Source organism: Alligator sinensis, unplaced genomic scaffold (assembly GCF_000455745.1).
Source record: "Alligator sinensis unplaced genomic scaffold, ASM45574v1 scaffold858_1, whole genome shotgun sequence".
Classification (NCBI taxonomy): Eukaryota; Metazoa; Chordata; order Crocodylia; family Alligatoridae; genus Alligator; species Alligator sinensis.
Window position 1 is genome coordinate 149256 of NW_005842079.1, and position 26605 is coordinate 175860.

The 26605-nt window shown below is 50.1% G+C and overlaps 1 protein-coding gene across 5 annotated transcripts in view; it reads left to right on the plus strand.

Moving 5' to 3' along the window:
• Positions 1–26605, plus strand: part of SEMA3F (semaphorin 3F) — a 115983-nt gene that overhangs the window by 77563 nt on the left and 11815 nt on the right. For 2 of the 5 annotated variants that reach the window (XM_006023740.3, XM_025204372.1), the window contains exons 3-7: positions 1105–1167; positions 3378–3497; positions 9833–9922; positions 20213–20306; positions 23312–23431. In XM_006023740.3, coding sequence (XP_006023802.1) covers positions 1105–1167; positions 3378–3497; positions 9833–9922; positions 20213–20306; positions 23312–23431 — 487 coding nt within the window. The remainder of the gene's footprint in view (positions 1–1104; positions 1168–3377; positions 3498–9832; positions 9923–20212; positions 20307–23311; positions 23432–26605) is intronic. The other 3 variants (XM_025204371.1, XM_006023741.3, XM_025204373.1) reach the window with 3 other exon arrangements.

Below are 26605 nucleotides of genomic sequence, written 5' to 3' on the forward strand. Positions count from 1 at the left end.
GGCTTCAGAGCCACTCTCCTTAATGCCTTGTGCCACTGCAGCTAACTCTTATAGGGAAAACAACAAGGAGCTCAGTCTGGTTAGCTTGTCAAAGAGGGGGTTATGGGGAGACTTTATCACAGCCCACAATACTCACACAGGGAACAGAAATTTGGTAACAGTGGGCCTCATAGTCTAGCACAGGAGTTGGCAACATTTTTGGCTGGAGTGCCAAAAAACCCCAGTTTCAACCCACACCTTGACTTGGAGTTTCAGGGGCAGATGGCAGGGGAGCAGCAAGGGGCCTGGTCCTCGTTGCTGGTGACAGGTGCACATGTGCTTCTAGGTGGACAGCAGGGAAGAGGTTTAAGGCAGCGCAACCCTGACCCCTTTCCCACCATGCACCCTGAGACACATGTGTGGACCCCGGTGGCAGGGCTTCAGACACCAGTGCAGCTGTTTGCAGCCTCCCAGCTGCCTGCCACAACCAGCCTGGGTTCTGGGCAGCTGCTGCCTTCCACAGAGCCTGGGCTGCTTGTAGCAGGGCTTGCAGCCTCCTGGCTGCCTGCTGCAAACAGCCCAGGCTCTGTGGCCAGCAGCAGCTGCCCAGACCCTGGGCCAGCTGTGGCATGCTGAGCAAAATAGCCTAATGTGCCATGCTCTGGCATGTGTGCCAGGGGTTGCCAACCCCTGGTCTAGCAGGTAGAGATATAGCAAGATCCAATGATTAGAGGTTGAAACCCAACAAGTTCTGACTAGAAATAAGATAGAGGCCTGAGGAAGGATACTGAGATAGACACAAGCAAGCTTTTGGATCTCTCGGTTGGTCCAATAAAAGATATCACCTAAAAAATTTCTTCCTTCTCACATATTTCTAGACCATCACAGTTACAACATCACTCCTACACTAAAAATTAGATTCACATTTTGAACAGGGAGAAGAATTATCCACTGGAACAACTCACAAAGGGTTGGAGTGGATTCTTCGTCCCTGGCAATCACAGAGGCCAGTGGGAGCTCTTTGTGGGGCCATCGACTTGGGCAGTTTATTTTCCTTTTGAACTCATCACATTTGGTTTGTGTGTGAGGTCCAAGCTAACAATGAGGTGCTTATTGTTTTGTCAGATTCACTGGCCTGCTTCCCAGCAAAGGATCGAAGAGTGCATCTTGTCGGGGAAAAACAGCAAGGTGAGTACTAGCCAGGAGCAGCACATAGCCAAGGGGTGGGCAGGGATGCCAGTTGATGTGGAAAGGCACCTGCCACAACTTTGGGCTGCCACTGACATCTGGCATTCCTGCACCAGCGGGGGCTAGATCTTTAAGAGCAAACCTCACCCTATCAGGTGATATGATAATATCACAGGATTTCATCACCGGCCCATCAGGAACCCTCAAGTTAGCAATGTTGGCATGGGGTTCAAAGGCCTGTGGTTCATCATTGAAGCTTGCTTATTCAGCTCCATCACTAGGCCATGGTAACAAACTCTCATCCATCAAGGACTTTGCAGCTGGCCATGCAGGCACACTGGAGCCTTTGGAACATTGTGGCAAGTGCTATAACTCCCCGCCCCGCGCTAGGCTTGCAGGCACCAATGAGTCTCCTGGAGCTCCAGCAGCATTGCTAGGCATAAGGGCCAGAGGGCTCTCCCTGCTGGCTCTGCAAGGCTCTGAGTGGCTGTTGCTTGCTTTAGATCCGTTGAGGACTCTGGCTCAGAAACAGTACCCTGCCAGTACCACCCAGGCTTCATCAGAAATCACTGAACCCTCTGCTATGAGCCCCAGTCGAGACCTTCTTAAGTGAGTGTGAACAACCTAGAGGAAGCAAGAGGTCAGAGGTCACCAAGCTGCTTCCTCCCAAGCCAGAGCCCCCCTTGGCTGGCAGCCGCCTGACCTTGAATCTCCCCCCAACCCCTCCGGATTTCTCAGCTGCTACTGTTCCTGCCGCAAGGCTCTGGCCTCCCAGCCCACATGTGTCTTAACAGAAAGAAAAGAAAACAAAAGCCTCTGCTTATTGCTGTCTCCTTTGCCTGATTCCTGCGCTGAACTCCAGCCCGCTTGGCCTGGGCTCAACTCCTCCATGGACTGCCCCCCATGGAAGTCACGGAGGAAACATGAGCTGTAAAAAGGAAACCCAATCCATGCCTTTGCTCCCACTCCTCCCTGCTAAAGCTAACAAAGGGATTGGACCCTGCAGGAAGTGGGTGGGAATAGCTGCTCAGCCTTCTTGCTGCTCCTACCACCTCTCACCTGTTGGGCATTCAGCCCAATCAACTCTGATTAGTCAAGACCACCCTCTGCAGAGCCATTACCTGTGAATAACCCATAGGCTGGGTTGACTATGTTAAATTTCACCCTTTGTAGAGCAGAGAGTGCTGGAGGTGCCCACTAGCCTTTGTCCGCTGCAAGATATTGGCACTGGTGTGTGACATTCAGAGCTTTCTCCTAGGCACAGGACAATCCTCAGAAATTGAAGCCTAGAGGTCACCTTGCTTATACTTGGGCATTTGTGTGACACTAGAGGTGTTCCTGTTCCCTGCAGAAATACGGGCTATGAGCCAGTTATCAGCTACTCCAGTCCCTGCCTCCCCCGCAGGGGTGCTATAGAGTTGAGCGTAGGCGACACATAGGGGAGGCATGGGGGGGAGGAAAGGGGGGCACACATACCCCCCCCTGAAATTGGTCCTCGCCAGCTGGGGAGTGGGGAGCATCGGCCAGTGCCCCTGCTGAGACGCGCCAGCATCAGTTCCGTTTTTTCTGGAGGCACTTCTGGTTTGCTGCTGGTGCTTCTGGAGTCAGCGATCGGCCGCTGGGGGGACCCTCTCTCCTCCACGGTTGATGACTGTCCATTGGTGTTCCTTCACCAGAGCTAGGAGACACCAGTCGCCCATGGAGCTGAGCAGGAGCACTGTGAAAAGTGAGAAAGAACCACTAATTGAGGGGGAGCTCCTCAAAACTCCACTCCAGCCCATCCCAGCAGGGGTGCTATAGGGATCAGGGCAGGAGCACTGACTGTGGGTGCAACGCAGAGACCCTCTGTGTGAGGAGAAGGTTCATTCATTGAGCCTTTCCGAGGGAGGGTGCCAGGCCAGGCTATGTACGGAGGATGAAGATAACAGACATCACCTGGATAAACATAACATATCTCTTTATCCTGGAGGCTTTGAATACCCCAGCCCCCAGCTCCCTCCTGATGGCAGAAACAAATGGAAAGCTGAATAAAGGAGTAAGTTTCAGCCTTGGTTTCCTTTGCTGCCCCAGCTCGGGGGCACCCATCCTCCTGCTATGGAGCCCATATGGCTGGCAGATGAGAACCCAGCCCCTGCTATGTGAGCAACACTGTGGGGTGGAGGAGGGAACCTGCACCCAGCTACCCCTCACACTTTCCTCTTGCTTTCCAGGGTGAGTGTGGGAACTTCATCCGCCTGATCCAGCCCTGGAACCGCACCCACCTATATGTCTGTGGCACTGGTGCCTACAACCCCATCTGCACCTTCGTCAACAGGGGGCGCAAGGCACAGGTGAGGTGCCGATGGTGGAGCCAGAGCCTGCTGCCAGGCTGCTGCCATACAGACAGAGGATTTGATCTACAGTGCCAGGAGCCATGGTGTCCCTTTATACCCGCTGCTTATCTTGCTGCCCTGCCACAGAGCTGGGCTAGGGGATGGGGTGGCAGGGCTGCATCAGCTCCCCTGATGGATGGTGTTTGCTGGGGTCAGGATAGAAGGATATAGTGCAGCCAACAATGCATCATGGCAGGCACCACCACCTCTGGGCTCATAGTCCCAGTATGTCCCCCATGTTGCAAGCCATTCAGCTACATCAGGGTTTCTGAAGACCTCTTGGCCTGATCAGCCTGACCCAATACTGCATCCTTGGTTCACCCAGTGAACCCTGCAAGAATCCTTTAAGACACCATGATCAGGGTCTGAGAAGCAGCGTCTGCTAAGTGCTCTTCCCTTTCTGAATTCCGCTGCCACCCAGCTCCTGTAGCTGAAACCTGAGGCTTTAGACTTGATGCCAGCTTTGATCCTACAGAGCCAAAGCAGTCACAAGCATCTATGAGCACAGCACCTGACTGGCCACCCAACAGACTCTGAACTGTGGGAGGAGGAATTATACAGGTTTCTTGTCGGGGGAAAGGAGGATATAAGATGGCAGTACTTGGGCCAGGAAGCCCTTTATATTGGGTCCTGGAGCAGGATCTTTTGGCAGGGAAGGGTCTATCTCAGGGGTGGGCAAAATATAGCCCGTGGGCAAGATCTGGCCCACTGAACGATTCTATCCAGCCTGTGGCTGCTGCTCTGAAGGAGAATTGTATCCAGCCTGCGGCTACCCTGGCTGTCGGTGCCTCTCACCCTTCTCCCTTCCCCATGCCAGCCAGCTGCAGTAGCAGCAGCCACTCCCCTCCTTGGCCCACCCTACCCCAGCCCCCAGTGTTTACTCTAAGGCAGGGGGCACTGAGCTCCTGACCAAGCTTCTGCCCAGTGAGGCTGTCTGTGGCCTGCTTCAACCCTATGGCCATTCACAGACCAGACAGCCCAGCTCCCAGCGAGTCGAAGCACAGGTAAGGTTCTCCTCGCTGGTGGGAGAGGGGATGCAGGGGAAAGAGGGCCAGGAGCTGCAGGTTATCTGGGCTCCAACAGGCTGGGGCCTGGTAGGGGTGCAGGCACCACTAACATAGCTCTGTGCTGTGTTCCCACAAGGCACTTCAGGCTGCGCCACGTGAGCACAGCTAGAGCAGCTGGCACTGCTCCTGCCTGACCCCAGCTCTGCTGTCTGGGGCTGGCATGGCCCCTGCCCAACCCCAGCCACGTGCTGGGGTTGGGAAGGAGCCGTGCCAGCTGCATTTATGTGGCCCAAGGTGACACACAGGAACACAGTGCAGCATTGATGTAGCTCAGCCCGGTGACATGTGAGGGTCTTGGGGCAAGGTAGTGGGTAAAGGGAGGAGAGGGAAACATAGCACAGCACCAGCCCAGCCATACCCAGATAACCTGCAGCTCCCAGCCCCCTTCTCCCTGCCCCATGTCCCTGGCATGCAGCCAGTGCTGCACTGTGTTCCCATGCACCGTCTCAGGGCACGTAGGTGCAGCTGGCACAGCTCATGCCTGACCCAGCCACGTGCTGGGGAGTTGGGGTGAGGGAGGGGGTGCAGGGAGAAGAGGGCTGAGATTCGCAGGGGGCTGGGATTCGCAGGCCCAGCCAGGCTGGTGCTATGCTGTCTCCCCACTTCTCCCTGCACCCCATCCCCGACCTCAAGTTCCCAGCACATGGCCAGGTCAGGCAAGAACCACTCCAGCTGCACCCACGTGGCCTGAGGTGGTGTGTAGGAATACAGCACAGCACCAGCCCAGCCCGGTCACGTGCAGAGGGGGAATGCAGGGAGAAGGAAGGAACAAAGCTTAGGTTCCCCTTACCTTTGTCCTCTCTGCCTTTAGATCAGGGGTGGGCAATTATTTGGGCCAGAAGGCCACTTAGTTAGTTTTGGTGAGCTGTTGCAGGTGTATAGTGGCAGGGGCAAGTGGGGTGCTGACCCAGATCATTATAGCTCACCAAAACTCCCTAAATGGCCCTGGGGCCCAAATAATTGCCCACCCCTGGTCTATTTGGAACATAGCCAGGCTTTCGAGCTGTGACTCACTTTTATGATGAGATGCACAACACCTAAAGATTTGCACGATGAAATTATTTTTTCATGCCCTTTGTGATGTGGAAACCTCAGGCAGCCTGGGGCATGATCATCGCTCTAGACCTGCTGGTGCCTGTGTGGCTACAGTCTCTTGATGTGAGCAGCTGAGTGTTAAGTGCTCTCAGTGGGCACCATCATGGCTACAATTAGTCTCTCCTATGGTCCAACATAGTTGGATTCTAGTGGGCTTTGGTGGCTTGCTGCAAATTGTAAGGCAAAGGCTTTGGCACCACAGATGCAAGGATAAACATGGTGAAGCACAATGCAATGGATGGATGGATGGATGGATGGACGGACGGATGGACGAATGGACAGATGGGTGGGTGGGTGAGTGGTAAAAGAGGGTGTGTTGCATTTTACTGCAGTTCACAGCAATTAGTTATGCATATCTGTACCTGAGATGGACTCTTGCCCTTAGACTCAAGAGAGAAGAGTATATCCAAGAGCAAAATATAAAGTTCTGTGGCCTGATCCTCAGTTCAGCTCTACCCCAATATAAACCTGGAGGGATGCAATTGATGCCATATAGAATCGTGCTGGCCTACCCTGGTGTGAGAGGAGAATCCAGTCTGTTAATTGCAGTGGTGTCCTGGCGGAGGTGGAATGGGCCTCCGGACCCCCCTCTCTGTGCCCAAACAGTGTCATGCACAGCTGCAGAGGCAAGATGAGCATGATGGAGCCCTCCACAGCTCCTAGGACCAGTTCTGTACTGGCCTAGAGTCTGGCATGAAGAGCAGACTCCTGCCCCTTTCTCCTTAGCCCCACCCCTCATCCTTCAGCCACAGCCCTGTAGCGTGGGCTGGGAGAGATATGCATGGACAGCTACACTGATTCATCACCAGTGGAGAGTTTCCCTATCTAGGCCAGATGTGTGAGTTGGGGGCCCTGTAAACTGGTTCTTCACACCAAGCTGCCTTCATAAATAGACATGGAAATCAGAGCCCATCCTGCCCCATGTCTGCAGAAGGTTGCATGACTGGTGAACCTGAGCTTGTTCAACTAGCTAAGGTGAGGAGAGGGATCCCCCAGTAATGTGCAGCCTCTTAACCCCTCAGTTGTCAGTATGAGAAAGAAAAGGGGGCATGGTCAGGGGAAGGGAGCATGGCCATGGGTGCTTTGACCAGGCAGAGCAGAGTTGATGGAGTGGGATGGGGACTCTGTACCATTTTCATAGTCACTGTGTGCTCTGTGCCCCACAGCTATCCCACAGGTTTGAGCCCTGTGGCTGTATTTCACATCATCTTAAGTGAGGTAGATAACCATGTTAGTCTGAAGTCAGGCAGAAGACAGGGTAGAGAGACACCTTATAAATGAACTAGCTGGTACACACACAGGGAGAGGACACTGACCTGAGAGGCAAGCAATGTGGACTCTGCCATTGACTGTCTATGGGACACCGAACAAATCACATGTAAACCAGATAATGCTACCCACACATCGTACAAAGTGCAGAGCAAAAACGCTGTGCTAGGGCTAAGCAGTATATGATCATACTGTGGATGTACAAATGCCTCATTTGCAGGGTACTTGCAAGCTGGGATTGGCAGGTTCCTATATGCTATGGGAGAGTGAATCAGAGGCCCTGTAACAACAGCTGGGGCTGGTTAATAAGCCAATTCTTGTTCATGCAAATGTCTTTAATATTGTCACTCTTCTGATACGTGTTAGGTGGCACTTGGGTCTCGTTCAGTGTCTCAGCAGGGATGCACTGTCTTGATATATTATTGGTGTAACTTGTTTATTAGCACAATGTATAACTGTCTGGGAACAGAGACGGTCACAAACAGCATGCAGAGCAATTCCTCCATTAAAAAAATGTCAGCCCATACATCAGTTCCCAGTTCCTAGGGAGTAATTCCATCTCAAGATAGACTTGTTAAAAAGAGTAAAGCAGAGAGAAAAGTCCTCTGCCATCTCTAACAGGAAATAACAACACAAGAATTTCTTCAAAGCCTGTCCACTGACTAAGAACTGGTAAGACTACATGTAACAGTAAGTCATGGTAGCTCTACCTACCAGTATTAACTGTCATACCTCGGCTAATTCCTGCATTGCTCTAAATATATTAATTTGATTCATAGATCATAAAAACATGTGAATATATTTAATTCCATGCTCTCTAAAGGACATATACTTGCACATCCTTGACATCCTCTTGCTCTTCCCCTGCTTCCTGATTCAGATCCTGCCCCCATAACCCATTTGCTGAGTGTTTGCCCCCATCCCCTGTGTGCCAGCCCACAGAGGGTACAGCTTTTATAGCTGCCAGCTGCAGAAGCCATGTTCTTTTAGCACAGGGTGCGCATACCCCCGGGGGTACTTGAGAAGGCCCTAGGTGGTACGTGCAGGCAGGGATGGAGTGCTGCCACACACCATCCCGCGCAGGCGCTGCCCACCCGGCTGGACTCAGGGGGCAGGGGAAGGTCTCACTCATCGGCTGCTGCCGCTCTGCATTTGGCCATGCACCACCCCTCCCCCACCCCTCCGCTCTGCATCCGGCCGCCAGGGTACACTGACCCAAAAGGTTGAAAACCCCTGTTTTAGCAGATTCTGCATTTACTTCTAGAAGTCCCTGGTCAATATTCCTGGACTACCAAGAGGGTCATCACACCTGCCCCAGAGCATGAGGCCTGGGCAAAGTGGCTCCCTCCATCACCAGCTCTGGTCACAGATGAGCTAAGGCTGGTCTGTCCCCTTCAAAGACAGGTTGGAGACCTATGCTCATTTTTCATTGGGCCACACTGCATAATTCAGTATCACTGGTGTTGGTTGACCCCAGCCCTTTCTGGACAGAGAAGGATGGGAGGGGCCTGGCCTGCCCTCTCACCGTCTATTTGGAGCAGATGGGGAAGTAGAAATCCTGTTCAGCGTTGTGCTGGTTTTATGCATACACACAGCTCTTCATCTAAGGCCCTCACCCAGTTGAGGGGTGAGGCTTTCCACCTATCGGTCAATCCAATTGAAATACAAGGGCGCCTGCCCTCTGCACTGCAGTCCCTTGGAGAAGTAGGACCTGGCCCCAGGCATGAGAATACCAAATCTTCATGTCCCGGGGCAGGAGCTCAGGAAGGAGACTAGCAATTGTACTGGTGAACCCCTCTGGGAGGAGTGTGACCAGGGCACCACACCATTCCCAGAAGAGACAGACACCCTCCTCTGAGACTAGGTTTGCCCCGAAGTCACCTCCCCTGGAGCACCCTCATGCTCTCCCTGGGCCTGGCAGAGCATAAGGTAGAGGCAGGGAAACTCACTGAACCCTTGGCCACTGCAAGGAGCTAGTTTAGCCCTGCCCATTGTCTGGGTATTGCTCTAAGCAGAGAACCACAAAGAAGGGCACAAACCAGAGCACAGCATAGGGGAATGTGCCACTGGGTTGCACATAGCCCTGGGAGTGGGCTATGACCCACCCAGCTGGAGTCTCCTACAGTTGATCAGGGTGGCAGTTAAAATGCATCTTTCCCCTGCTCTCCTGAGCACTCTTTAGGACAGTAGACAGGAGCTGATCAACAAATGGACTTGGGAAACCCAAGAACCACTCTCCATATTAATGCAGAGCAAAGGGAACTCCATCCAGCACCCCTCAGCATGACACACACAGACCCCGTGCACAAGTGTGCAGCCCACATATGATTGTACAGACATGTTGGCCCACACCCCGCACTCATGGGGGCACACTTCCAGGAGAGGCTGGGCACACTGGTGTGTGCTCACACAGTCACATTAACATGTGCCGCACATGCAGTATCAATACATGCACATGCACTGTGCATATTTATGTGCATTGGCCACAGTCATAAGTGCTATACACGATCATCTGGGCATGCTGTACTGGGAGCATACTCAATCACACATGCCAGGCACAATAGTGCTCAGAGTGAGCCATGCCCAAGAGTATGTGCCATGCATGATCACATGAACACACGCACAGCACACCATGCACAAGGTCTGTCTGCAGGGGGAGCATTACAGCCTGGTCCCGGCACACTGGCAACAGGGGAGCTTCTCCCTGCATTGCACATGGGCTATGAGACAGCACCTTCCTTGCTTCTTGGTCCCTCCCGCATGCCGCTCCCTCAGGCAGGTCCCTCCCACACCCTGCGCCCCCGCACCTGGGTGGCCCCTGTCCCCGCTGCCTCTAACTCTTGCACTGCTCCTTTTCCTCAGGCTTTTGCGCTGACCCAATCCATCCAGCTGGGAGGACGGGGAAGCAGAGCGGCCGACTCCTCCCTCAGCCCGACATCGGCGGAACGCAAGGTGGGAATCGCGCTCAGAGCCCCCACGCCCTTCCCCAAGGGCACGAACCGGCTTCCTCCCAGGGCATGCCAGGAGCCTGGGCTCCCTCCCCCTCTCCCTCATGGCATGTTCCTAACCCTCTAACCCACAGGGGCCGGGACGCTCATCACAATGGGCCGTTCCGTAAATTCCCCCCGCACAGAGCGCGCTTCCTAGAACAGCCTGTCCTTGCGTCTCCTCTCGAATGCCTTCCTTCCTCCTGCCTGGGGCAGACTCACACAGGCAGGGACACTGTCAGGATCTCTGGCCTCAAGCCTCATTTTAAGGGGATCCATGTCCTTTGGTTCCCATTAAGACACAATCTTACACCTGCTGCTTGAGGGGAAATCTTAAGAGCGGGGGTGAAGGAGAGGTGGCAATAGGCTTTATTATTGTTAGAGGTCACACAAAAAATAGAGTACCCCCCACCTGGCTCATGCAGAGTGGAGAGCAAGTGAAGAGTCGTGTCCATTTCAGTGCTGGCTGGCAGTGGATTCATGGCTTAGTTGGAAATAACAAGACCTCTTTGAGAACAGGGAGAACGGGATTTTCCAGCATACCATAGGAAGATGTGCAGCCCTAAGGAACCAGCTCTGAGGCATCCTGCATCCTGACAGTGTCTCTTCCATGAATTTTCTTCACACAGGACTAACACAGGGGACTAGGTGACTGCATGGAGGTGGGCAGGGAAGGTTGGTTTCTTTGGTTCTGTAAGCAGCTCTAGATGCTGATGGAGATCAGGAGGTCATGGTCCTAGGATGAAGTTCAGCTCCTGCTGAGCTTTGACTTTTCCACCTTCTAGCCTGCTCTAGCCTTGCCTGATGTCCAGAGTCACTCGCTCACACCACACATCCACAGGAGGAAGATTACTATTTTGCCTTCTTGGCTGCCCCAGGGTCCATTCCAGGGGACACGGGGCCCCATCCAGTTCTTTTCTTCCTGAGCTTTGTGCCAAGGTTGGCAGATGTTGACCATGAATACTTTGCTGAGGGGTCAGAAGTAGCTGTTAGTATTCTTCTCCCCTTGTGCTCCCAGCCAAGGGCTGGTGGTGGGTTTTTGTAATGTGGCCTGGTTTCCATCATAGTGCTGATGAATTCCACTGCTCATAGAAGCCCTGCATCACCCAGTTGAGCAGGCAGGCAAGGTTAGGTTTCATTTCTGTGCCTACATTAAGATGCTTCACCACCAAAGTGAACTGAAGCTCCATCCCTTCAACCAGGCACATGCAGATTCAATGCTGTGGGGAAAGGTGGGGTGACCAGCACTGGAGAGTAAAGCTCTCTGTTGACTGACAGCTCTTCTGTGCTGCCCCAGCCCTCTCTGCTGCTGGTTTTGCCCCATGTCTTGAGCAATGAACTGAGACTCAACTCATTCCATGCAGGCCACTCAATGCAGGTCCTTATTGTACTGACCAAACAGGCCTGCACATTGCATTCCTCCTACCTTCAGATTATCTTTCTCTTCAGAGCTCTGGCTTTTGGTGACAGGAGTGGGGGACAGTAGGGGCTGATCTAGTCTCTAGGACAGAGCTCCTCAGCTGAGCCCAAATAAACTCATAGCCTCGCTCAGGACCCCTGCTGGGCAGCAGCTTGGCAGATTCTTTTTTCTCTGCACTTTCCCCCTTGCGTATTTGTACCAGTGAGGTGGCTGCTGGAGAAGAGCTTCTAATGAGCCTGAATATGCAGTGGTGGGTACATAAGGAGCAGCATCACAACCTGCTGGGAGACCCTACCTTCTCCAAGAGAAATCTGGAACGCTGGGATGGCCAGATTGGTTTGGGGCTTCATCCTGCTCTAGGTCCAACATTGGCCAGTACCACTGCAAGAAAGGCCTTAGTGGAAGACATACTCACTGGGAAACATTTTCCCCAGACATGTGCTGGCTCCTGTCGTGGAGCTGTCCTTTACAGGTTCCCCATCCTGTAGTCCCAGGCTGCACTTAGTCATACATGCAAGGTTGTTTTGATGCTGTGGGCTGCATTCACACAACAAGCTCCATTCAATATGTGATCTCTGCATCCTTCCAACATTGGAAGGGATTTCATCTCCTCCTGGGCCTTCTCTTCCTCAGTTCTCCATCACTCAGTTCCCAGAGACAACCTGGATGCTCTGCAGCCAGTCTTGGCTCATTGTGACAAGATCAAAACTCCCTGAGACCAAAATCCACTGGCTCCAATCTTGGTTTTGTCCTCAAGAGTAGATGCAAACTCTATCACCTGTACTGGGATAGTAAGCACCAGACAGTTCAATTCAGCATCTCACATTTGGCCTTAACTCCAGTTTATTTAGGCTGATGCAGCTGATTGTTAATGTACTGCTCTCTCTTTCCAGGACTGGCCAGCCCCAGGCTAGGGAACAAAACAGCAACCATGGGAGCATCTTCCACATTAACCTCACCTCCCCCTGCTTGATATTTTCCAAAATATTTCCCTTTGAGGATGAGATTTCCTGGAGTTGTTCTCCACTCAAGGGCAGATTTTTCTGGCAGGTTGAATCATCACAAGCCCTGGTTTTGATTTATGAGAGAGAGAGAGAGAAGGGAAAAAATGTTTTCCAACTTTGAAAAACTCCTAGCAGTGCATTTCCAAAGAAGCTGCCTGCAAACTGGCATCTGATGACTTACCTTGGGTAGTGTCTCATGGAGCAGTCAAGCCTCACAGTAATGAACTCAAAAACATTTGGCAGTTGGGTACTGAGCATGTGTCATGGCTTGTTCACCAGATTATCTTTGAGGATGCAGCCACAACCTAGACCGGGATCAAATTCTCCCTGGGTTAATAAGTCTCACACAGTGTGACAGGACTGGCCCCTGAGGTAGGTTGTGATGCCCCCTGGTGGCTGCCTTAATCCTGCCCCACTCCAGCTCCCCCTCCTTGTCTCTCCTGCCACGCCATGATGTCAGTGTTATATTATGCTGGAAGACTGCTCAAGGCCTGGAATGATTCTACTGGTGTTGCACTTACCTGGACTCTCGTTCCCACTAGTTTTTCTGTGGGGCTCTGACCCCTCTGGACACAGTCTCTTCATGGGGCTCTGACCCTTCCAGACATCGGTTCTCTGACACTGGGCCCTTTCAGTCCTAATCATGGCCCTATGGCCCTAATTGCCTTAAGGGCTATCTTTGTGGCCTCCAGCCACCCCCACAGCCTCGCCCACGCCTTGCAGATTTCACTCAGTCATCCTTCAGGCCCTCTGGCCCTATGTTGGATTCAGTCATACTAAGTTCAGGGAGTTCCTGTTATTCCCTTCCCAGGCTTAATTGAGCAGTCTACCAGCTTTCTCTGAAGATTGTGTTTTGGCTTACCCAATCCAGTGTCTGTTCCAGTTTCAGTAACGGGGGCTAGCCTTCTGTTCCACATAAGCCCCAGTGATGTTCTTGTTAAATTGGTAGGTGCGTGCTGAAGTGAGCAATAGTAACACATATGTGGCACACCATAGAGACAGGTCATCCTACCCAGCAGAGCCAGCTGACACTCCTTCCTCACTTCAGCCAGCTCCCATCTTCCCCAGAGCACAACATGTGCTGAAGTTTAACATTCTTAAAGCAGAATCAGCTAAACTTCACCTATAGTATAGGTCAGTGCCAGCTATTTAAGATCATTCAGGGATTTAGGGCAGTATCAGCTACAAAAAAAAAAATACCAGCAACTTGGTTTGAGTAAGGAGACAGCAAGGGATGTAGAGGACTGGCGAGGGTGGGGAGACTTCAGCCACTGCCACGGCTTCCTGGACACTATTTTATTAGCATATGCAGTTTTGGCATATTGTTTCAGACATCGTAAGGCAATATCATTACCGGTGTGAAGAGCTTGCAGGCCACCAGGTAGCATAGTAAATAGGCATAAGTCAGCAATGTGGGACATGGTTTGAACTTGCCCACAAAGGCATTTTTTGTCATTGCGAAGGCCCGTAGGTATAGGTTTGATGCACAGTGACCCTCTCCAGCTCAAAAATAGTTGAGAAGTGTCCTATAACTACATGGCCAGTTAAATCCTGGTTGACTGACTCCAGCCCTGGACACAGGTGTGGATATATCACACCTGGGGTGGTGGGAACTGAGGGCTTGATCTTTAGATGGAGTGAATGGATTTCAATGCAGTGTTGAAGGCAAGGATTTTTGTGAGTGAAACTTTTTATTGGATCAATTGTAAAATCGGGATACTAGTCTGGTCCAATAAAGACTTTTTTTTTATTTTTAATCCAGACACTTTGCCCTTTGAAAACATCCCCTAGATACCTGAAATACAGCCTGGTTGTAAAAGGATTCTTAGAGCATGACAAAATGACTGCCAGATGGGTCTCTGCATACAGAAGGCAGAAGAAATGCTAGCCCTCATGTGTGCTGTTGTAACCATGCTCAGGGAACAGAGGAAAAACCACCACCACCTTCTCGTAGCATGCATAGTGTGGGGGAGGAGGTCCATGGAGGAAGGCCCATGTCCAGTAGCGTCTCATGAGTGACCATGAGGAGATGAGAGTCAGATAAACAATGTCACACTGGAGATCGGGGGGCCTCATTCTCTGTGCTGCTCAAGCTCCTCTCAGCACCACCCTGTCTGAGAGCAGCTATGTGTCTTATCTGCATGTCCCTAATCTCTTGCGGGGGCTGGAAACTTTTCAGATTTATGCTGATTTGTAACAACTTTTTCCAACATGGGGGAAACCTTCCACTGGGAGATCTGCTGGCAGCCTGCTTAAGTTCAAAGACACTCCATGGGTTGCCTGGCCCAAGGGGTTCCCAAAGCCTGATACTCCTTGCCGGAGCTGGGCGAATCCAGCCAACAGGTCTTGCAGTTCCAGATGGCTCCACGCTCATGCTGTCTCTTCCTAAAGCTCTGTCTCCTTGACCATGTAAGAATCTTACTTGCTTTCTTGCTTTCTAATTCTAGCCTCAATCTTGTAGAAAAATGCTTGAAACCATGAATTCTAAATGTCTTAATTCCAGAAGGCAAAAGGGAAAAAAACAGGTGTATTTTATAAAAAAACTTCTTGACTTTTAATATGTAATGTTGTTCTTATGGCTGATTGTTCATTAACGTGCTCACATGAATAGGTTTAGCTTCCTGTTGGTGTGTGGGGGATGGGTTTTTTAAATGCAAATACTCCTATGTGAATGAGGTGACCTTTATTTTGCTATTCATCATTTGTACTTTTTTTCCCAATTTTAAAATCATGCCAGTTGTCCAGCAGAAAGAGTACCATATGTCCAGGCACACAGGGCACAGATCCTGTTATCTGAAAATGACTCTGACAAACTATCAGTTTAACAATTCTGTGACTGGTTGTCTATGAAAGCAGGGGCTGCTGCACTTGATGATCTAGGGGGTCCCTTCCAGTCCAATTTTCCTAATACTGAATAGAAACTGAATTCAGGAAAGTCTATCCAAGAAGGATCTGTGACCAGCAGAGAAAAAGGTAAATGTTCTGGAGGAATTATTCACAATAAAGGTTTGTCCAGTGCTGGCGATGTTTTCAATAATTGTAACAGAGCTCATCTGTATCATTAACATACAACTGATATTTGCGCCTGGAGAAATCTCTGTAGTACTGTGTCTGCAAGGGTGTTGCTGTGTGTTTGTACAGAGCGTGCATGGAGGTAATGTTTGTATAGCTCTATCCTGCGTGTGAGGCTGTGGTTGGGTTTGGTGGGGGTGTGCACTGCTTTCGCTTGGTCATATTGACAGGCACGCTATCAGCAAAGCTCTGTGCCTGAGCTTTGCTTTACTCATTATGATGTAGGCTGATCTTTTTCATCCCGTTCATTCATGCCAACCCTAATGTCCCTTTATACCTCAGTGTTACACCAGTGCTTCCCACACTGACTCAGCCCATTCCAATGAAAGTAGCTGACATGAGCAAGTCCTCAGGTAATAGAAAGGTCGAGGGAGGGAGATTAATTCTGTCTCATCCAATCCATCTTTAAGACAACATCAGTGTAGCTTAGCAGACCCCACTGGTGTGAATTCCTGAAACAGGGATGAACTCAGCACTTAGCTATTTAAACTGCATGTCTTTTACTTTCAGCCCTTCCTTCAGATCCTTCCATTTCCAAATTTGTTACCATATTGCAAAGCTTGTAACCTACCCACTTTTTCATCTCCTTAGAAAAGGACTAATGGAACATTCCAACAATCAACAATGATTATGTTAATGAACAGCTTAAATTCAAGCTGAACATCTGGACTAGAGATAGTTCAAGTGTTCCAACAGAAGGCTTTGCCATTGAAAACTAGCCTTTTTTTCATAAATGCCTTTTTCTACAACAGCATTTTTCACATTCTGTGAACATTTTTATAGCTTCTTAACTTTTTAAAAAATAATCAAAATAATGATCACATTTTTCATTTCCTAAATTTTGGGAAATGAAAAGTCTCAGAAACCTTTTCAGTAATGTTCTCAATGAAAATGTTGTTTTAAAAGTTTGCAAAAGGAAAAAAAATAGGTCATTTCAAACACTTTGAACAGAATGTTGCCTTTTTCACACAACTGATTTTTTTCCCGTCTTTCATCTGAACTGGATCTTTGTTTTATATTAAAAGTAGAAGGCACCTTGTAAGAGTGCAGTGAGGCTTTTCCTTGAAATGTGGAGCCTTTATGCACAGGGTTCAGTGTTACCATCATATCCAGAAGAGGAAGAGGAAGGAAAATTCAGATGGCTCTTGACTAGACTCTTAATTAATAAGGCAGTCCATTTAAGAATGTTTGATTCTACTATGATGCCCTGTAGAGTAACGCAAGCTTTAAATGAGGCTGGTTGGACTTCAAAGTTACACATGAACAAAAAGCTTGCCAGATTGGATCAGAGCCAAAGCCCATATAATCTACTATCCTGTCTCTGTGGCTGCCACCAGAAATTTTAGAGGACAATATAACCCTTCTCCCCCCTCCCTGCAGTAGCAGATCTGTGATAATCTAACCTTTATGTGAGGTCTCATCCTAATCTCTAGTTGTGAAAGATATGATTAATTCTTTCCAAAAGTTATTATAGGAATAACATCGTGATGACTACTCTAGAGTTACCATAAAAAATGGCACAGTTACCACAGGGATTTATAAAATAACTTGGCTGTTATAGAATTGGTATGATGATGGCCTGACTGCCATTGGCTTAGCATGGAGACTGAGAGCTGCTTTAATGGGATACCATCATCTTGCAGTTGAGTGAGTCCCAACAAGGAGCTGTAGGTGTTTGCAGGCCATGGACTTGCCAACACTTGTATAGTCACATTGGTACAACTTATACAATCACATTTTGTGATCAGCATTGGAGAAACCGCAGCTGGAGTACTGCGTCCAGTTCTGAGTGCCGCACTTCAACAAGGTTGTGGGAAAGCTTGAGAGAGTCCAGACAAGAGCCACCCATATGATCAGAGACTTGCATGGCAAGCCATACGAGGAAAGGCTGAGGGGCTTGGGCCTCTTCAGCCTAAAAAAAAGAAGGCTGAGGGGGGACTTGGTAGCAGCTTACCGCTACATCAAGGGAATACATCAAGGGCTCAACAAACAAGTGTTCACCAGGGCACCCTTGGGCAAAACCAGGAGTAATGGCCACAAACTCCTGGAAAACCGTTTCAGGCTTAACACTAGGAAAAACTTCTTCACAGTCAGGGTGTCCAGTCTGTGGAATAAGCTCCCTCCAGAAGTGGTGCAATCGCCTACCCTGGAAATCTTCAAGAGAAGACTGAACAGTCACCTCGCTGGGGCCACCTAATCCCAGTTATCTGCCTACCTAGTGCAGGGGGGCTGGACCCGATGAACTTGCAAGGTTCCTTCCAGCCCCTTACTATATATGAATCTATTAATTTTCTCTTGCAATACTCTTCTCTGCTGTCACTTCGTGAATGGGCACTCAGAGACAGTGGGAAAAGCTGGCTATGGCCTCATCTGCATTGAAGGTGTGCCATCCCCAGTCAGGCCCTCAGTAGAGCTATCCTTGATATAGGCAATAGAAGCCTTCAATTTTTTATGAAGGGCCGTCAGCTCATGTTTCAAGCAGGGATAAGTTCAGTTTACCAACATTATTCCTTCTGCAAATTACCTGTGTAGATGCTGCATTGCTAGTTCTAGTGAAAAATAGTTCTCCAGTACCAATCTCACAATGCCCCAGTCCCCTCAACAGTGGGTCTACACATGCATTAGTGCACCATTGCTACTGCGCATTAAGTTTAGTACCTCTAATATGAGGTACTACATAAATGTTCAGTAGCCAGCACTAATGTGCAGTAGCAATGGTGCACAGTCTTTTCATGACACGTAATATGCAGTAGGCTAATTCTACTGTGCATTAGCATGATAGTTGCTGTGATGCGCTAATGCACAGTAGTATTAGTCTGCTGCGCATTGTCTAGTGTAGACATGCCCATTGACCACTGAGGTCATAGAGACTGGAAAAAATGCCCTTCTTAAGAGTCTGCAGTGTCTTTTGTAGCTGCATTTTTTCTTGCTGGCCTACCTTTGTGGGTTGACAGGACTAAAGTTTAAAATTTAACACTTTTGCCAGTTCTCATGATTTTATCACAACCCTTATGATTTGGGGTGTATGTTTTAAAATCCAGCAATTGGAATCAAGAGGCTGTTTGAGAAACTTAGCTTCATTTACTAATAAAAGTAAGATTCAGCCCCTTGTTGCACATAAAAGCTTGTGTGCATGAAGTGAGAGTACGCTGAGGACTCAGAAACAAGAAGGCAAATAAAATGATCCAAGATTTATTATTTTTAAAACATCTTGTGACTTTTGAATCTCCTGACTTTGAAGTGCTTGAGATTGATGATATTCACTTAAAACAGGCTGAAATTTTTTGCTGAACAGAGGTGGTTTGTTGATTTGGGGGCCTATTAGTAAGGAAAATAGTTGAAGAAAACATGCATGCAAGGTCAACTGTATGAAGTAAATAAACTGCCCCACTGCCTAGAAAGCTGTTGAGGGGTGGTCCTTCCTGGACTGCAGCAAAACAGGGTGGTACTTCCTGGAACAATATCTTCCTGCACTAGTTATACGATAGTGTGTGAGGACAGCATATGTGCCTGATCTCCCCATTTGATCTTCCAGCACCCACATACTTGCAGTGCTAGCGTCCTCCATTTCCCTATTTTAAAGTCCATTGGGAGTTGAGTTAGCAGGCACTAATTGAAGTAATGCATATAAAAGGACATGAGGAGGCATTCAGACCACTGCAGCTTGTCCTGGGAGGTAATTTCTTTATCAAACCCAGAGGCAGCTACTTGCCAGCAGTTCCTTCTGTTTGACCTGGACCTAGGTGCTGTGAGGTCTGGTATTAATGGCCAGCAACATTCAAGAAAGTCAGCCTTGTTCTTTTCTTGCTGCTGTAATAGAAAGGGTGCTGATCATTCCAGGTTTTGCAAGCTGAGCAAGGCCAGACTTGGCTGTTACCTGGATGAGAAACTCCCAGTTAAACAGAGAATGCTGGCGGTGACTCCAGGATTTGCTCCTCCCTTTGAGAAAGTGCCCCAGCAGAGCACTAAGGAGTGGTGATGTGTCATTATTTGGGTGAAATGCAAAACGGAGCTTGTGGGCCTGATTACTGAAAAAGATTGGAATACTGCCTATCCATGCTGTCCGTAGAAAGCCCAGGCAAAGAGATGTGCCCGAAGGTGGCAAAGCTAGGGCCTGGTTACTTTTGTTGGAACCGGGATCCCAGCTTGGTGTCCTATGACTCAGACGTGTAAGCACCAACTCTGGCAAGACCGTCTCTAGGAGTGGGAGGCTATAGCTTTCATTCAAAGGATGGGGGACAGAGCAGGGCAGGCTTGGGTCAGTCCCTGACTGAGTTTGCATTCATTAGGATTGTATCTGTAGTAACAAGCAGGCCTATGCACATGGCCTGGACAGGAGCTGGTAGCATACAGCAACCTTGGAATAACAGGTCCTTATGCTGCCCCCTGCCTGTAAAGCCAAGCTCACTTGGGCAGCTGGAATTTCCCAGTGCCTTTTTTGTTTAGCCACAGGTGGAGGTTTGTGCAGGAGTTTAGCTTTGAGGCGTGACATAGGTCCCTCATGCCCTGCTCAAATTCCAGTTGGGTTTATTCAAATCTGCCTCTGCAGGTCCATTCGAGCCAGTGTTCTCCTTCATTTCCTGCCTTTCCTGCAGTGTTGCTGCATGCTGTTAAAGAGCTGCTGTGATCTTCCCCTGACGGGGCTGCTTTTCCATGGTGGATGATATGGTTCTTGTGTGTACTGATAAACCTGAGTGTCACTAGCTTTTATGGAAACAGAAGGGCGGGTTATAATGACTTGCTCAACTGTCTGTTCTAGGATTATATCTTCTACCTGGAGCCAGACAAGCTGGAATCTGGCAAAGGGAAGTGCTCCTACGATCCCAAGGTGGACAGTGTCTCAGCACTAATAAGTGAGTCCTTTTATCTATCCTACGACTGCAGTGGCATTTCTCCGTCCTCTCCTTCCTCCTCCTCTCTCTCCCATCCTTTTGTTTCTATTTCTGACCCAGATAAACTAAGTTCAACATTACTGGAAACAGTGATAGGTAAGAAGTGACATGATCATCATCCAGCCTGTCTAACCCAGGCCTAGGACCCACTGCAGTAATTCCTGGTTGAATCTTTTGCATCTTCTTGCAAAGTCGAGCAACCCTTTGTTCCCTGAAAGGGTTGGCAGACCGGGTGTAATGCTGTCAGTCATAAATGATGCATAAGTATTAACAGTGCGGGGGGCACAACTCCGTGCCACCACCCCTGCTGCTGCCAGGCCCTAGATCTGGCCAGGTGGCAGCCCTGCACCCCGCCATTGGCACAGAAATCTCGGGGGACACATGCTCTCTGTGCTTCCCCCTCCCCGCCATGCCTCACCTATGCTGTCAGTGCAACCAGCAGCATATGATTTTTTTTGGCAAATTGACATCTCTATTTCCAGAGTTTCTGCTTTTCTCATAAGCAGATCTTGGAGCATCTTGGGGTGCTCTGGGGTAAGATGGAGCAGGCAAGACCTGGGTCCTGGTAGGCAACATGTGCCATTCTCTACCCACCTTAGTGAGGAGAGTGCCTGAGCCCCTTGCCCATGACACCACCTCCAGGGAGGTGGCATAGACAAGGCTGCAGTGCCCTAGTGTCGGCCTGGTGAACACGTGGTTGTGGGGCCACCTGAACTCATGTACCTGAGAATCCTGATGCTTCTGGCCTGAAACAAGGGTGTACCATGACTCTCCACTACTCGTGTCTGTGGAAGTCTCTATCCACTGGCTTATATATGCCGTTTACTGGCTTCACCTTGCACCACCCGGAACTTGGAGGCTAAGCTTCCATCTGACCACATGGTGTAGTCAGAGCTGCACAGTCCTTCCTCCTGCCCCAACCTGCCCCCAGAGAGCTGCCCCGCACGCCCTGTGCTAGTCAAGGCCACCGCTGTCTGGGAGAGTGCCACAAAATCCTGACCCCTCTTCCCCCAGTATCTAGAGAACAAGCAAGTGGGTTGATGGCCCCCATGGACAGAACTGTACCATTCCAGAGCCTCTGGGCTGTGCCCCAGGGCTGGCAGTGAACTAGAGCACTCATTACTTGTGAAATATTAGGTTGTTTGAGAATAATGGTAAAATCAGAGGTGATGAAATTCTCTTTAGGAATTTAGGAATTTCTCTTTATTCTCTCTCTCTCTTCAGGACAGGTAGCAGGCAGGAGTGGTAGTCTGTCTTCAGTAGGAACAGCTTGGTACTCTCCCCTCCCCCTTCTCCTAGGGAATATTAGCTTAACCAGGTGGAGCCTTTCAGTCCTGGTAGTTCCTCAGCTCTGAGCTTTCACAGCTCCATTGAAGGTGACTGCTCCAAAGGCTCATTCAGGGCCCCACGGCCTCAGCTGCTGTGGGGACAGCAAATCCAGCCCTTTGAAGCCCTGCACTGGTTGCAGCAGTGAAGAAACTGAAAGAGTCACTGCAGAGCATGCCTCTTCCAGCTGACCCAGCCCAGTGACACCCTGCACCAACTCCCTGGCAAAAGGGTGGTGGTGCTTAAATGTGAGGACCTAAAGGGTTGTGACTAATAGAGAGGCCTGCAGATGCCAAAGGGATGGGAATAGAGTAAGAACCCTGGCAGAAAAGAGTAGGAAAACGGAGAGGGTGAAGGGGGTCCTCCCACCCACACCCCCTTCCCAGAAAGTTGTCTTTTCTCTCAGGGGTTAGAAATCAGACCAGTGCTCTTCTTCCTTTTCACTCCACCTACTTCCTGTGTTCTTTGTATCTAGCTTCTCTGATCTCCTGCCCCATCCTGCCCAATTATCAGTAATGCTACTTACCTCCTAAGCCAGCCTGGCTTCTGAGCACTGCTGGGCAGGGGGAGATCCCACTCTGTAAGGCAGGGAGAGCAGCGGCTCTGTGGAGTTTTCCCCATGGGGGAAGCAGGGGCCAGTGAGTGTCTGGGATGGGGTTAGAAAAACACAGAGGCAGGCAAGACGGAGATGTAAAATAATGAGGGATGGGATTGATGCCCTGCCACCCCCAGACCTAACATGCAACAGCTGCACCAGACTCCCCCAGGAGCAAACACCACCACTGGCCAAATCTCTCACTTACTGCTAATCCCCCCAAGCCCCTTGATAGGACTTGGCCGCCTCTGATCCTCTCCAGACGCTGGTGTTTCCTTACATGACAGGCCCAACACTGCTTAATTAATTTGGGAGCAGCTGCAAATCCACAGGCTGGTCACTGGGCCTGGGAATGGTGAGGGGGCTGCTTCTGCCTTAATGCCAATGAAGCACAGCACTGGAGGTTGGGACCTGCCTGTGTGGTGACGACAGAGCTCTGGTCCCTTTCTTCACATGGAGGGTGCTACTTCCAAGGCTTCCCTGACCACCTGAGCCCTTGCTTCAGGCCCAAAGGGTACCTTACACCCAGGTCTAGCCCTCATGCTCTTAGGGAAAAAATCAGCTCTCTCACCCAGCCTGTAGGGGAGAGCCTCCCTTGAGGCATGAGGAAGGATTCTGGAGTCAGCAGGGACAGGCTTATAGTCCCTATCCTGTGATATGTCCCGGTTGCTGGCAGGGAAAGGGAGCCTTCCAATGTACCCGTCATTTCCTACCTGACTCCTAAGTAACAACACATATGGGCTTCCCACATTTCCCATTTACTACCAGCAGTCACAGGGCATCCTGATAGAAAGAAGGCATTACCCTTCCTACCCTCCATGGCACTCAGGGCCCCATCCCGGGGATGGGTATCCTTCTGGCCCACTCTAAGGACGGTGGTTACATGAGGCTGATTCTGTGCTGATGTCCATCCCCATAGAGGCTAAAGGAACATGGTCATGTATATCTGTGGGCAGGTTTTAGCCAGATATACCAGTCACCCTACACACTCAAATGTGGCCTCCCCCTCAGCAAGGCTCTACTGATCTCTGCCTCCACCCCACAGATGAGGAGCTCTATGCCGGCGTCTACATTGACTTCATGGGCACTGACGCTGCCATCTTCCGCACCATGGGCAAGCAGACAGCCATGAGGACTGACCAGTACAACTCCCGCTGGCTGAATGGTGAGCAGCAGTCTGGGGAGAGGTCTAGGGCAGTAAAGGAAAAGCATTGGGCATCTGCCCAAGGGCCACAACCCATTTCTGATGGGAGGATAAAGCATGACACCTGCATTTTTTTCTGGCCCCCCAATACCCAGGGCTCCTGTGAGGGTCTAAGTGGCACCCAGAGCACCCCAAACAGGGTTCTTAAAACAGTGACTTGAAGGGGGCTCCCTCTTCCATCCCAAAAGCAAATGGGACTTCCCACCCTGGCAAAGAAGGGGGCAGCATGGGTCCAGTGAGGAGCCTTCTCTGAATGAGGAATCAACAGCCAAGCCCCTAACTAGTCCTTCTTCAGCAGTGCTACTGTGGCCTGTGGCAATGAGGATGTCTCATGTCCTTAGGGAGTGTGCATTTCCTTCAGTCTGAGGAGCAGAGCAGGGCCTCAGTGCAGGACTGGGCAAGGTTTTTATGACAGGGATGACGTGTACAATGGGATTTTCCCCACTTCCCTCTGAACCTCCTCTCCAGCCTTCCCTTTCCCACCTTCAGTTTCATTGCCCCATCCACACTACACCGTATGCTGGAAACTCCCTCTCTGCTTCTTCCTAGCTTTGCACCCAGCCGTTCCCCATTGCTCTGGGCAGCTTCTGGGACAGTCCGCAGCTGTCAGTCCTGAGCCTCTGCTCTCTCCTGGTACCTACCGGCGGTTCCTTCTCCTCACAACACTCTAGTAGGCTCCCTCTTGCCAACTTGCTCCCTGCAGGACAGCTTTTTAGGCAGAAGTCCCTGTGTGGGATCCATTTGCAGCAGTGAGGCTCACCGGTCACTCTTCAAAGCATTGAATACAGTTCCATCTCTACCTGGTAACACAGGGTCCTTGCCCAGCCTGTCCTCCTCATCAGCACTGCAGGTCCTCCAGCTATGGCAGAACCACTGAGGAGAGCCCTGGCGTGGGTGCCCTGGATCTCAGAATGCATCTAGACAGTACCACTGGCACCCCATCTTTGCCCCTCCAGTGCAGCTGCAGTGATGCTGGCAAGAAGGGGAGGATTTTCAGGGCAGACAAGGCAAAACAGACCCACTTTTGTTTTACTCCCTCAGAAATCCTACAGTACATGGGGGCCCAGCAGCAGGGGTAGAATCTGCCCCTATAGCATGAGCAGAAGAGAGCAGACTGAGGCCATGCCAGACTCATAGCCACTTGGGACTCATAGCCACAGAAAGGGCCACTTGCCCACACTTGCCTGTGGGTACCACAAACTCTAAGAGAAGACATCTTCCCAAGGCACAGTGTACCGAAGTGAAGCATGTGGTACACTGCTGCATTCCCTTATCAGAGGCATTGTAACTGAACAGGACCAGTGCTGCAGCTATCCAACTGGAGCCCAAGACACAGCTGTCCAAGAACAGCCATTCCAGAGTAAAGTCCATGGTTTCAGCCATGACAAAGTACGTGATGATTCCTGCTTATGGGGGCTCCTTCCTGAAGGGCCTGGGTGACACAAGAGCTAATGAGACACCAAGAGGAAGAACAGTGATGTCTCCACAACCATCTGCATCCTACTGTGTCTTGTCAGGGCAGCCTTTCCCAGTGCAGTCATCTGAAAGTGGTGTGGTCTGTCAGCATATAAACCACCCAAGACACTTGGTGGTTTGCAGGTGTGGGGCAACAAATGTGAAATGCATAGCATTTAACCCAGCAGCTGCTGGCATCCCATGACTCCATCCTTGGAAGCCAGGTAGCCAGTCTGAACACAGCTTCTTCTCAGCTACTTTTCATTGTAGCAAAATCCAGAAGCAGTGGCCGCTTCTGTACATGGGGGTAAGAATTCCCTCCTGGCAGGGAGCCTCAGCCAGAGGGCTGGAGCAAATGAACAGGTGATCCTCAAGAGGTTCCTATGGTGTCTGCAGGAATTGCACAAGTGAAGAAAAGGAGATGATGAAGAGTGAAGAAAACACTAACGTGGCTATATAGATGGGCCTCTGTGGGAAAAGATGGGCAAACAGACAGCTGGATGGATGGCTGTGTCTGTATGGAGGATGTATGCACTGATAGATGCACAGATAAATGGGTCTGTATGAGGCTGGGTTGATGGATGAATGGGAACAGATGGATGGACGAGTCTGAATAGGAATGGATATTTGGGTCTGGATGGATTGGTCTGTACAGGGACAGATAGATAGATGGGTATGTATGAGGATGGATGGGTGGAAGAACAGATCTGTTTTGGAATAGAGTGTCAAACGTTTCATCTGCAGCAGCCAAACCAGAACAGTTATCTCCAGCTTCCCTCCCTTCCTCTGCTGCACCAGAGGGAGGCATCCAACGGGAGGAGTGTGTGGCCCTTTTGCAGTAGCATCTCCAGCTGTGGCAAGGGAGCCTGGCAGCTGAATAAACAGAGGTCAGAGCCATAAGATTATATTTCCGGTATGGGAGCTGTCATTTAGGGAACCTGAGGAGAGCGAGCTGTCACCCCGGGCTTAGTGGCACGCTGATTAATTGCGGATGGATTTTCTAGCAGAAGCATGGATCACTCTAGCTAGGGCTGCGGAATAGTTTCCATTTTAATCCTCTACTTTCAGGAACTGATAAATTGCTGAAAATTCTGGACTGAAATCACAGGCTTGTTTCTGCACTAGAATGCAATTTTTTTCTTAAAAGTTTGACCAAAAATAAGCCATTTTTAAGTGTAAAGAGTGTGCAAGGAACAATGAACTCTTCCCATTGTAAAAGAAAAATAGACCTTGTACGACTGCACCAGCCAGGATAGCCTGTTGAAAATTGGCATGGATGGAGCCCACACTGACACACACCAAGAAGATTTAATACTGAAGTGATGGAGTTTTGGCCTCACTGAAACACACACAATAGATTTGTAATGCTGGGAGCAATGAAAGAGCTCGATCCTTGTTCTGCTGGAGTGAGCCGTACAACTCCAGGTGGTCTCAGTGAAGTCAGATCAGCCTTAAATTTACGAAGGACACAGCCGGGTTTACTCTGCACACAGAACAGCATAATGGCGATCCAGAGCCTGCACAGCCATCAAGTGAAAAAGTTAAGCATCCCCCAGGGCCTCTTGGAGAGCAGCTCCCTCCTACAGAGACCTAAATTCATTACTGTGCAGTCTTGCCTATTTTAAGTGACATCTGTGGCATTCTCAAGTGGATTTTCTCCCAAGATGTTATGTCAGGTAG